General features: G+C 36.4%; 1 protein-coding gene across 1 annotated transcript in view; it reads left to right on the top strand.

Moving 5' to 3' along the window:
• The window catches only part of LOC117406017 (unconventional myosin-XVI-like), a 160,308-nt gene that overhangs the window by 36,076 nt on the left and 111,641 nt on the right, over positions 1 to 12,591 (top strand). Inside the window, 4 exon segments of the mRNA XM_034009658.3 lie at positions 4,037 to 4,145; positions 7,330 to 7,454; positions 7,661 to 7,786; positions 11,587 to 11,662. Coding sequence (XP_033865549.3) covers positions 4,037 to 4,145; positions 7,330 to 7,454; positions 7,661 to 7,786; positions 11,587 to 11,662 — 436 coding nt within the window.

Genomic DNA, 12,591 nt, shown 5'->3' with positions numbered 1-12,591 from the left:
CAGCACGGTCCGGAGCACCACTGCACACCGCACTATCTGTGTTTACACTAAACCACCATCACGACTGCACTCACCCAGGACTGGTGACCGCCTGTTTGTTTTGTTCGGGACTGTGCCCTGTTTATTGTTATCCCCGTGCGTTACACATTGTTGTGTATCGCCGGGGATTTGTTTATTTTTCAGTCATCAGACCTGGAAAAGAAATAAAGCACTTTTTTCACGGGAATACCGTTGTCTGCCTGTCACTCCTGCACCGCATCACCGCTACACCTGTTCCCCTTACCAGCCACTTTGCCACAGGGAAATACATTTTTTAACACACGTAATTCACACTCCAGTCTTGTCCCTCTTAGGAATATTATTTATTTCCTTAGCACATGTTTGTTGCTTTTAGTTACAGCATTATAATACAGAGCTCAATGAGAGTTGTTCACAGTACCCCATGGTAACGATCTCTCCCCCTCGTCCCAAGACACCACCAAACTCACTTTCTATAAACTGTAATCTCTATACTAATCTTCGACTTGCACGTCTCATCGCACGTCACATTGTCCAATCAAATGAGTTGAAGGCTGCATCTGGTGTAAAAATGACAGGACTCTGCCCAATCACAGCTATCTAATTATGTGTTTGACTGTTTTTATTTATTTTTTTGGGGGGGGGGGTGGTTCAAACCCCTAAAACCACCCCCTACCTACGACAGAGTCAATTCTCATTAATGCCTCTTTTCCACTGTACAACCGAGCCCCCGTGGTGCGGTTAAGGAGAGCCTGGGTTGTTTTCCACTGCAGAGCTGAGCCGTGCTACTGACGTCACACGCAACGAAAGACAGTTATTAATTATTATTAATTAACTCAGTTTGCCAAAAGATGCACAAACAAATGGTGTTTAGAAATCAATAGATCAACAGTGCAGCTGTATCCTGTATCGCTATATTTTGTAAATATATTTAGGAATGTCTTTATAATCAACATAATCAACAACACATTTTACTGATTATATCGACTTACTAAAGTTAAATTAGTTCTGTTGAAGGGGAAAAAAGAAGGTTTTAAAAATATGATTTGTCAAAGATATCTCATTTAGGGATAGTTGTTGTTTTTTCAAGTTGTTTTTTGTTTGGGTGCTTAAAATAAAGAATCTGTGCTAGCGCAATGAGCACCGTAGTATATATGGTACAGCTCTACAGTACTTTGTTTGACTATTTTTGTAAATAAGTTTAGAATTGTTTTATTTTCACTTTATATTAATATAATAAAGGTCAAGGATAAGAAATTTGGTAGAATTTTGTGTTTTTGATTGTGAGTTAAGTGTACCGTTCCTGCGGTTTATGTCCATTTGCTTCAAATCGTCAGAAATTCGGGAATAAACTTTCTCATTTCTGACGCACGAGTCTAGATCTTCCTGAACACTTCTATCTGCCCACAGAGAAACTAGAGCCTGCATTTCCTCAGCGTCCCAAGGCTGTACTTTTATCTCATCACACTCGCTGTACGACATGTTTGTTTTTTTTCTTTCTGGAGTGTAGTGATTGATACAACGTAATGACGAAAATCCTTAACCCTGGCCCTGGCTCGACTCGGCTCGCAGCTGGATGTCTTGTGAGGCCGGAGTTTCACGGTTTGGTTTTTGCTCGGCTCAACAAATAGCCAGTGGAGAACCACCCGTACCCGTACCATACCGAGCCCTCAGGAGTTGGATGTGCCAGTGGAGGACCGGTATAAGACTAACTCTTTACAGTCTACACATTTTCTATATGGTCCCGACCAAATTAAGCAGTCGCTTATTTTAAATTACTTTTTATAATACAAATTAATTTAACACCAATTTCCTTTTTGTGTGAATTATTTTGGAGACCCCCCAGGGAAGAAAAATTTGAATAAAGCGAATTGCCCTAGCTTGAACAGCTGAGGATATTGGTATGTAGTAATTTGCATCCACATTAGTCTTTTTGTGCTGTATTTTAGTGCTGTTTTGAGACTACTGATCCTATGCTGCATTTTGAATTGCAAAAGTCACGCATCAATGCCATTTCCATAAAGCATAGAAATGACCAGCTCAAAAAACATGCATTATCCTTGCAGACAAAAGTGGCGGTGTTGAAAGCGGTGGATAATCCACCACCCTACAAGAAAAAGAAAGACATTGCTTTCATCATTTTCATCATTCCCACAAACACTTTGTCAACCTTTCTGAAATGAAATACAATACTTACAACCATATTTTCAAAACCATGCACAATATACTTTTAAATGTATAATACTTTTCATTGTACTGTAATTGAAATTTTGATTTAATTGTTACTGAACTTCAATAAAAACACTGACTGTGTGCATTTGGCTTAGATTTCTGATTTTTTTGCTAGTCCCTTGTGCCTAATTTTCTAAGAAGGTGGAGTTTTCTTTTGGTTAGGGCATGGGGGCCTCTTTCCTTTACAAGGCAGTGGTATATTTATTAAGAAGACTGAAGATGGGACTTCAGTTTGAATGGAATTACTGTCTGCACAAGAGGATGGCTTTTTAACCTCTGACCATGAAGCCTGGAGGCAAGCATGCTGGCTACTGGGCTGCCAACGCCCCTACCCTAGCTATCTGGGAAATTATATTTTAAGAGTTACTGGGCATTTATTGCAGTCATTTAAAAGAATAAAACATCTGGGTGCCTTGGTTAAACCGGTGGAATGTGAAGATTTTGGGAAGCGTAAAGATGAGATTGCATTGTTAACAAATCATTATTAACTGTACAAAGTCACATAGTACTGTTGCTGTATGATGTGTCTATTTGAAATATCTGGGTCATTATTACTGGCACATTCAGGGGCCCAAAGTTCTGTATAATGTTTAGATGTGTCTGTCAGGTCAGCGTTTTAAAAACCTGAATTTTGTTTAAAAAAATGTAATCAATGGCATCCATAATATTAGAGCTTACCTCTTTGTAAGGAATAATTGTTAAGTACACTTTAGATTGGTTTTGCACACCTATTCATACATATAATTGGGAACTTAGATCTGATAATTCTACCACTTGACAATTTTGTAGAAAATAGTGTTTCCAAGTATGGTATCAGATGAAGCAAGTTTTCCATGGCAATCCCGGTATGCATTTCATTTGTTTTTGCATCTGTATTGGTGTCAACATTAAATTCAAGTTATTGCAGTTTTTTTCAGTTTTACCATGGGAGATGTCTTCAAAATACTTTTCCATATACAACATTAAGGAGAATTAATGATAGGGACTTGATTAAGAAAGTGATAAAAAAACCCAAAAAAAACATTGTAGATTGTACAAATCTCAGACTGGGAGGCTGTGCTCATTAAAATTCTATTTGTTCAGTGCAGTAAAGATTCAATAAGACCTCATTACTTGCAATGTATTATCCATCTTATATCTGTCACTGCAGGTACTGTTGCTCAGTGTGCCCTGTTGTCTGCTAGTCTTATAACTTTAGCAGGATTTGTTAGGAGCACATAGCATGGATGGTTTCACAGACCCCGATTAGCACTAATCCTGGACTACTTTACCTAAGGTAATATAATCAAAGATACATGCTAACTGGGGTCTGTGAAACCAGACAATAAACTATTGCTTACAGAATATAATTATAATACAGTACCGGTGGTGCAGTTTGTGGAACTGGTACTGGTGGCATTGAATTGATGTTGTTACACAAGTTGTTCTCCAGAGTCCACTTACAGTACAGTAAGGGGGAGATAAGAATTCAGTTAACAAATAAGTTTAAAGAAAACCTAAAAAGTCTTTTTACATTTGTCTAATGTTTCAGAAAATAAGAATATTACTTCTGCTTTATTTAGGCTATGTTTTGTTATTCAATTGATCTAAATACTGCCAAGATTGTTATAATACAATTTACCTTTGAATGCTCATTAACATTCTAATGATATATAAATCCACAAGTGGGTGCAAGATCATGTAACAATTGAGAATATGAGTTAATAGTATATAACTTAATTTATTATGTATTCCATCATGTGTATACATTGTTCATTTCTTTCCTTTTCTCCACCTACATATGTAGGCTGGAGCCAATGTGTTGCTGCAGGATGTCAATGGAAACATTCCACTTGATTATGCTATGGAAGGTACAGAGTCCAGTTACATTCTTCTCAGGCATCTGGAAGAGAATGGTAAGAGTCAGTAGCATAAATACTTATGTTGTGGTCCAAAAATATGGACGTTTTGCTTGTACCTTTAAAGTTCTCTATGCTCAACATTCCTCTACATTTTTTTATGCCATAACTAATTGTCATCTTGTGTAATGGGGGGATGTAGAAGTACAATTATGTCCAGCTGTTCTCTGATCAAAAGTTCTTGCAAGGAGACAAGATCACTGTATTAATCTATATGGATGGTTATAACATCAGACCAGTTGGAATCATTTTGAAGATGTGTCATTTGATTATACTTATAAGTGTGGTCAGTGCACATTTATCCGACTGCTGTTCAGTTTAGGAGTAGTTCAGGAATATCAAAGTTGATTTTATTCATAAAAACTGACTTAAAAAAAACATTCTTTAAGCGAAAGATGACCAATCACTGCTTATTTTTACTAGTCCATATTGCAAAAATGAATGAGGGATGCCACATTTCTAGCTACTAGATTTAGTGAAGTAAAAATCATTAGGAATCCACTGGTGCAATGCAAGATATCTGCTTGTCATCTATATTAATTGTGGCTGACTCAGCAACACAGTACTAAACCAGATGTTAAAACACTTACATATAGCAAGCGAAATTAGATAACGATATAGACCACATCTCATCTGAATAGAGTGTTTGAACAAAGCTGTTTTTATACATAAAAGCAACACACACTTAAAGCTTTAAAATCTGTTTCCAAGCTGTTTTCAAAATGGCTGCTCTAGTGCACTGATAGTGTAAGGATTATTGCCTACATTGTCAAATACGTAACACAGCAATAACCATCCATGATGTGGTACAGAACAGAAAAGCCAGAGCATTTGTTATGTTGTTATTCAACCATTTTGAAAGTGTATAAGTGTAAAAAGTGGTCAGGATGTTAACAATGAAAAGAAAAATTACAGGTACGTTATTTAAACAGTTGTAGCAGCACATGGGGACGTATACACTATATTTTTCTGAACCCCGGTACTTACTTTAAGCACAGAGCACCAGTGTTAAATCAGACTTATCCCACACAGGGCTGTGATGGATCAGTACCTGCTTGTGCTTGGCGCCTGTCAAGATCCCATTAATTGTCTCTAAATCACCAACACCATTCTAAAACATGCAGTAGTTTCAGTGTTTCTGCAGTGCTTTGACACAATTTTATATATATATATATATATATATATATATATATATATATATATATATATATATATAAATTCCCTACCTGCTTGTTACAGATAGTGTAAACTGGTTCATATTTTTAGCAACTTATCTCTCTGTGACCGTGACTATATCTTACACTATCACATGCTCCCGTGTCGTTTACATAAATATGTATGAGTGGACCTACAAGAGACAAAGCGCATCTGTCAGCTTGTGCATCTGTTTAGGTTTCTGCATAATATTCTCAAGGTTTTATAAGGTCTAAAGTGCAGAGAAAACATGCTGGGAGGTGTACAGGCAGACTGATTTCTGCATGCTTTTTATATACATTTGCAGATACAATAGGGTAGTATTTTAACTTTGAAAACAGCCTATTGTAGGTGTTTATTATTGGCCTCACTGTGTTTCCGAGTTCATTTAATCCTGTTAATTTCAGTACGAACTACAATGACACAGTAATATTATTACAAGGGAAAAATGCGCATGGATTGCTGTTGGTGCTATAGGAACTTAAAAGAGAGACACTATCAATGTCTCACTGCTAGGCATTTACTGGAAATATAATGGGCAGAACTTAAACATGTAGAACCTGTATCGTTTAACATGGGAATATAAAAAGAAAAGCCATTGAGCTGCTGAGACCGCTTATGTGGGGGATAAGAAGATGGATTCTGCGCACAAGGACCAAGAATACCGCAGGAAAAACAAATTGACAAAAAATACATGCTCAGTAATTAGCATTTGATTAAATCAACTGAATAACCAACAGAAATCTATTGGCTATGGATGACCTATTAGGCATCATTACGATTGTTAGGCTGTATTTGTTTTATTATAGAAACAAAATCCACAGCCTGATGCTGTGTTATACAATAAGTAAAGCTAGGATGTAGAATAAATAAGCCAGCAGGAGCAAGGTACTTTATGCAGCTTGAGGTTAATTATCTTAATATGCACTGTATCGATATGGATTTTTTTTTAAAAAGACACACCTGTTGTAAATAAGTACCAGAGTACATTGTAAGTGACTATTCAGGCTTTTCTATTAAATGTGGCAATTGCTGTGTACTGACTTCAGGTATGCAGGTACCCTACTTTGCTTTGTTTGTATATCACAGTGAAAATGAAGCATTCAGCTATTTGCTTTTTTACAACAGAGCCCTATCTCTATTAAGCAGTGAATTACTGTAGGTATCAGCTAAACAGTCTTTTATGACTCCTGTTGGTGTTCTTAGAATAATTTTGCTCATCACTGCTGTCTATTTCCATTGCTCTGCATAGAATGGATTTTCCACAACAGTATTGACAAGAGGCATACATCACATATTAGAACACACAAATTATTTTCACCATTTGAAAGATATTTAAAAAAAAAAAAAACTTGTTGCATGCATGCGGGAAACAAGTTTGATTTGTTAATTTTATAAAATAGTGAAATACTATTTTTGTTTTCTCACTTCCTCAAAAAATTGCACCACCTTTTTCATTCATATACTCCAGATACCTATTTCAAAAGTACCTACATTTCAATAATATACATGAAAAAAAGAACAGCTGTTGATTTTCCCAAGAAATATGAAAAACCCTTTAAAAATAACTTTGCTTTAAACAAGGCTTCATACAAGTCTTTTAAACTTGCTTCATACAATTCTACAAAGTATTTATGCAAAAGAGGTTTGGAAAAAAACTGCTGAATTAAAAAAAATGTCTTCTGTTTGTGATGCCAAAAGCATGGTACAGTATGTTAGTGTTACTGCTGAACAATTTACACAGGCACCTCAACACACTTCAGCACATAAGATGAAAGATAACTGATATATATTTTAACACTGTTCTAATTCAGCTGATTTATTTTTTCTATTTCAAGAAACATGTGAACTCCCTGTGACTTCATCTAGAGTATATTTGGATGTCATAAACAAAAAGCTGCAGCTGCTAAAGATCAAATATATCTGTAAGGGCTTTGAATACTGGCTGTATAATCCACACACAATGAAAGGGTCATCTTGATTGCAGGCGTCGACGTCAACTCCATGCATCACATGAAAACACAGCGGCCTTTAACCATGTTGTCAGATGTCAAGCATCTCCTAGCAACTGCTGGAAGTGTCAACCAGAGGAACGATGAAGGAGTAACATTGGTAAGATGATAGCTTCATGTCTCAGCTGTATGGCAATGTGTTAACTCTTAGGTATTGCAAATTGATAATTATAAGTAGTGTCAGAATACCATCTCAATACATGCTGATGGAATACATACACACCAGAGTCGTTTTAGTTAACGATGTAAATCCCAGTGTATCTGTCCAGTTGCTGCTGTTTATGTTACTGTTTTCTCTGATTACAGTTACATATGGCTTGTGCCAGTGGCTATAGAGACGTTGTTTCTCTATTGTTGGAGAATGGGGCTGATCCTCAGATTGCTGATAACAACTACTGGACACCTCTCCACTTAGCAGCAAAATATGGACAGGTAATTGTAATGATTTGTATTATGTGGATGTAGCCTGGACTGTAGGAATGTAGTGATACAAAAAATGTTTGCTGTTGACAACAATATGAATGACTTGGAGGTCCTCATGAATCCTGGAACCAGCATTACACTCCTTTTGTATTTTCTTTTTGACACTCTGCTTTTGATGTGCCAGTGATGTCTAATGACTGATCCCACGAGCTTGCTTAACAATTCACTTGCACTACAGTCTCCTCCACTTTCACTTATTGATACTAATAGAATGTGATGCCCTGGGTAAATGGATATACTGGCTCTTTTAGTAAATGGAAGCTCTATTTAATAGTGGTTGTAGGTGACAATCTGCCGAACTGGCTCAGGAACAGGAAAACCCCTCTGATTGTGCTCTGTTGAGGCGACTGATTTGCATATTGATGAGAACCAATCAGCACACTCCTCCACGATGCCTCCTAAGACTGCGCCCCCCACCCTGCCTGGAACTGCCGGTATCCTGCAGCAGACTGAAAGTAACCTTGTAGGGTGGCATCTTCTCCGCTACTATACTTTTACTGACCTACTGCACCATATATTCTGAATTGTGATTGTTCTATACTGTGTTAGTTATTTGTTAGTATGTACTTTGTTTTTGTGCATTGATTGATTGAATGCCCCTGGCTGTGTAAATACTGGCTCTGTGACAAGCAGGTTGATAATAATGATGTAATAAATGTTTCTGGAATGAGGGTAAGAAAATCTAATAATCAGCAAAATAGCAATCATCAGTTTTCTTATATTTCATCCTTATGCTGATTTCTTTACAGTGCAATGCATAAATCAGGCCTGTTTTCTGCACAACCTAATTTTTGTGTGATTCTTTTCCATATGGTATATTTTTCTGTCAATGATTCCTTGCACATAAATACCAGTTCCAGACTTTAAAACCTGCTTCTTAGATTACACATTCTTAGAGTTGATTTATTACATTCATTTTGATAAAGAAACACTAGCTTTCAAGACCTCAAAGGTCTCTTCTTCAGATGTAAGTGGAAATGTGTTGCTGCCATTACAGATTCCGTCCCCTGTCGGTGAGATGAGATGGGACTAAAAGCTCTATAACCACGAATGCAGATGAGGCTGGTTCTTTTGCATAGCGGTTAAGACATTTGTGGTGTGTGAGGTTGCCGGTTCGTGCCCACATTGTTGCCATGACCCAGATCTCATGGATCGGTTGCAGCCGATTGGCAAGTTTAAATGGGGGAAGTGTACAGATGAGTCCATATTTTGGCATAGTGGTTAAGACATGTGCCCTGCATCCACCGGTACATATACCACAACTAATCTAACAAGTATCAACTCTTCAAATCTATTATCACCGTTGCCTTGTAAAACATCAAAAATCCATTTAAAATGCTCAGAGCATGGTTTCATAAAAAATGATGCTGCTTTGTTGGCATTTAAACAAGAATTTTATTGCTGAAGCAACATTTTTTCTAATCCTGCTGGTGCGCTCAGTATCAGAAAATGTATTATGTATTATTAGGCTTTTTATATTCATTTTAAATACATTTATGGTAAAATATGTATTGAAAATGAATGATAACTGTTATTAGAATACCCTGTATTCTAATTACTGTTATTGATGAATATTCTAACTACAGTGTATCAAAAAAAATAATTATTATTTGGCTAGACTAGAAGTCTTAGAAACAATTGTTAAATAATGTATACAGTAAGTTTATTTTAGTATTACTAGATGACCAGTAAAATGTGTATACACTTGGGTTGGGTACATTTGATTAGTTGCTACGTTTTTTATATGCTACGTTTTTTGGTGGAATAAACTACAGGGGCACGTTTCACAAAGCCCTTCCAGGTGGCAATCTAATAAATTAGGTATACATAACATGCCTTACCCCATTTTTCTATAATTTGCAACATTTTCCAGTTTATTATGCCATTATTTGTTGTATTTAATTTTTTTTTATCAGTTTCAGCTCCTTTGAAATGTTTTATCCCTCTTATCTTGCTACAATCAGGCCCCTCGTTTAATGTCTGTTTTTCTGTGATGTTAGAATGCTTTTGAAAAGTGTAAAGAAGTCAGTAACCCAGATCCAGCACATAACCAAATCTAGCATGTTTCCTTTTCAAAGTGATAGGAGATAAAGCTAAATCAAGAAGGTTTTCACTACACACGAGGATGAAAAGTGGGGTCATCAGCTCAGATGTGCAGTGTCGAGCTCTCCTGGTTGCACAGGCAATGAGCATTTTTAGTGCCTAAAATAGGATGCTGCCAAGCTTTGATTTTATTTCAATAGTATGACAGATTCAATGCAACTGAAAATAACATTGAAGACGGCAAAGTGCCAGGCCACTGATACATATTTTTTTTTGTATAGCTTGGTGGTTGTGGACAACAGTATAAAAGAATTTAGGTTACACTTAATATGCATAAAACCTTAGGTGCTATTGCACAAAATCAGCCAATAGTAACTCTCAAACAGTCAGAAAACCATTGCCTGCTGATATCATAGGTTCAGTAAAAAAGATATTGACTGAGGTTTCACAATATAGTGAATTAGATTGAAAAGGGGTCTGTCACATTGTTAATCAGACACAATCTGTATTCTGTAAAGCATATATGCTTAAACTAAAAAAAGTCTCTTGACTGTGGAGTCATTAAGCACCCCATAAGGGGAGATTGTCAATGTGCCACTGCAGCCACACCTTCTATGACTACAACAAGTTTGATTGTGGGCGTGGTAGTAACGTGTTGCTGACCACATGTACAAAGTTCTATTCTGTTATTCTTTCAAAATAGTTCCATTAATGGTTGTGTTCAGTGAACATTAACCACTCCAGTGCCACATGCTTGTTATCCATTTTTCTTTCACATTTCCATTTTACTGTTGAGCTAAGTAGTGTGCTACCGGGAATGTTTTGTTTTTCTGTACAAAATTTCCCATTTCTAGTTTAATTTAGGGTCTGCCCAATGTTAAATATCCCCCAGCAACCTGGCCTTTTAACTCTTTTTACTCAGGCACTGTGAGAGACAGCCCTGCGCTATGTCATTGGAAAGAGGAGATTCAGGCCATTGTGCACTGTCAGATTTGAGCTGGCCATGCTAAAATATTTTTTACAAACATTAAATAATGTTTTTTTAATCTCTTTTTCTGTGTTTTTTTTCTATCTGTATTGAACAGGGTGAAATACCACTCCTAATACTCATTATTTGTATTTCTTTTGTCTGCATACTTTTAACATGTGTTTTATTTTGTAGGCAGGTCTGTATGTCAATAACCTGTATTTTATAAATGCAGCTTAAATATACATTTCATGTTTTTCATTAAAATGTATTTGCTCAGCCTTTGAAAAGGCAATTTTCTCATCCACTATCTAACATTTCATATTGACCCCTTTAGCTTTATCCAAGGCAAATCATTAGTTTAAGGGGCATTTTTAATTATCGTTCTACATTAGTATCTCAAAACAATTAATGAAGCAGTTGAAAGGTTACACAAACTAAAAGCTGAGTTGCATCAGGTCAGAACATTTCCCCAGTTGTTCTAAGTATGCTAAAAATACCAGCAATGGACTTTACAATCATCATAAGATGGAATGCTCTTTCTGAAACAAAATATATTATGAATAATTATGAAAAGCTAATTTTAACTTGTTTTGTTATGATTTACTTAATCACTCAAAACTGATTTCTTTCCAAGAGAATGTCTTGTCAGGAAAGTCTCTTAAATGTGTCGCGTTCTACCACCTTTGCGAAACGGACAAGGGGTTTATTTAACTGTGTTTTGTTGTTTTTCTTACAGACCAGTATTGTGAATCAACTTCTGAAGCATTTTGCAAATCCTAATCTTCTTAATTGCAATGAAGAAAAGGCCTCAGGTAGGTATCTCTGAGTGCTTTCTATTTATCTGCTAATTAAACTGTAAAGTGTTTTCATTTTGCTCACAAGTGGTGCTGTCATTTGTTCTGCATGGTTAATCATACAGAGGAGTAACAAAATTTTGAAATACTCCCCACTCCACACACACACACATACACACACACACACACATACACACACACTAATGCAGAGTCCAAACCTCACAGAAAGGATAATAAAGACATGTTCACTTCCTGCACTTTATTAAACATACCTATTGTATTTGGAATCACAGTACAAGGTCACATAACCACAGTAATGGAGGGAGGTAGCAGTCTTTATAAATGATTTCTGGATATGGTTCATGTGTCAAATCGATAAATCTATACATTAAATGGTAAATGTATAGATTTACCAACTCACAGGTACACTTCTAAAATAACCAAGGAGGTGTTAGTTAATGCATGCATCAGCTATTGTTTAAGGTGATGGGCATAATCAAGACTTATTAGACCATTTCAATGGTGTGTTTGGTCCCCCATGAGCCTTATTACTGATTTGCGAGTGAAGCGAGCAGTGTGAGCAGAGCAAACTACGCAGCTGTGTTTATTTTCTTTTATTTTTCAGAGGCGCAGCTGTGGTTAGGTTTATTATTTAGTTAAATGCTAACTACATTTGAGCTGCTTAGTTATTTTATAAATTGACTTGCGAGCTGAAAAATGTATAGACTGTGTTTCCTTGGTTATTTTACAAATTAGCTGGTAAATCTATACATTTACCGGTTAATGTATAGATTGACCAGTGACCTGGTAAAAGAGGGTGAGCCATTAAGAGAGTGCACTCTGCTCAGTAGATAAAATGGAGGACTCCAGTCTGTAGTGCTGCTAAGCACCAAGTAAAAAAAAGCAATTATGTTTTAACCTACATCAGAGGATTCCCTTAAGGGCAA

This window comes from Acipenser ruthenus, chromosome 9 (assembly GCF_902713425.1).
Source record: "Acipenser ruthenus chromosome 9, fAciRut3.2 maternal haplotype, whole genome shotgun sequence".
In the NCBI taxonomy this organism is placed as follows: domain Eukaryota; kingdom Metazoa; phylum Chordata; class Actinopteri; order Acipenseriformes; family Acipenseridae; genus Acipenser; species Acipenser ruthenus.
This window is presented reverse-complemented; position numbering and strand designations above follow the sequence as displayed.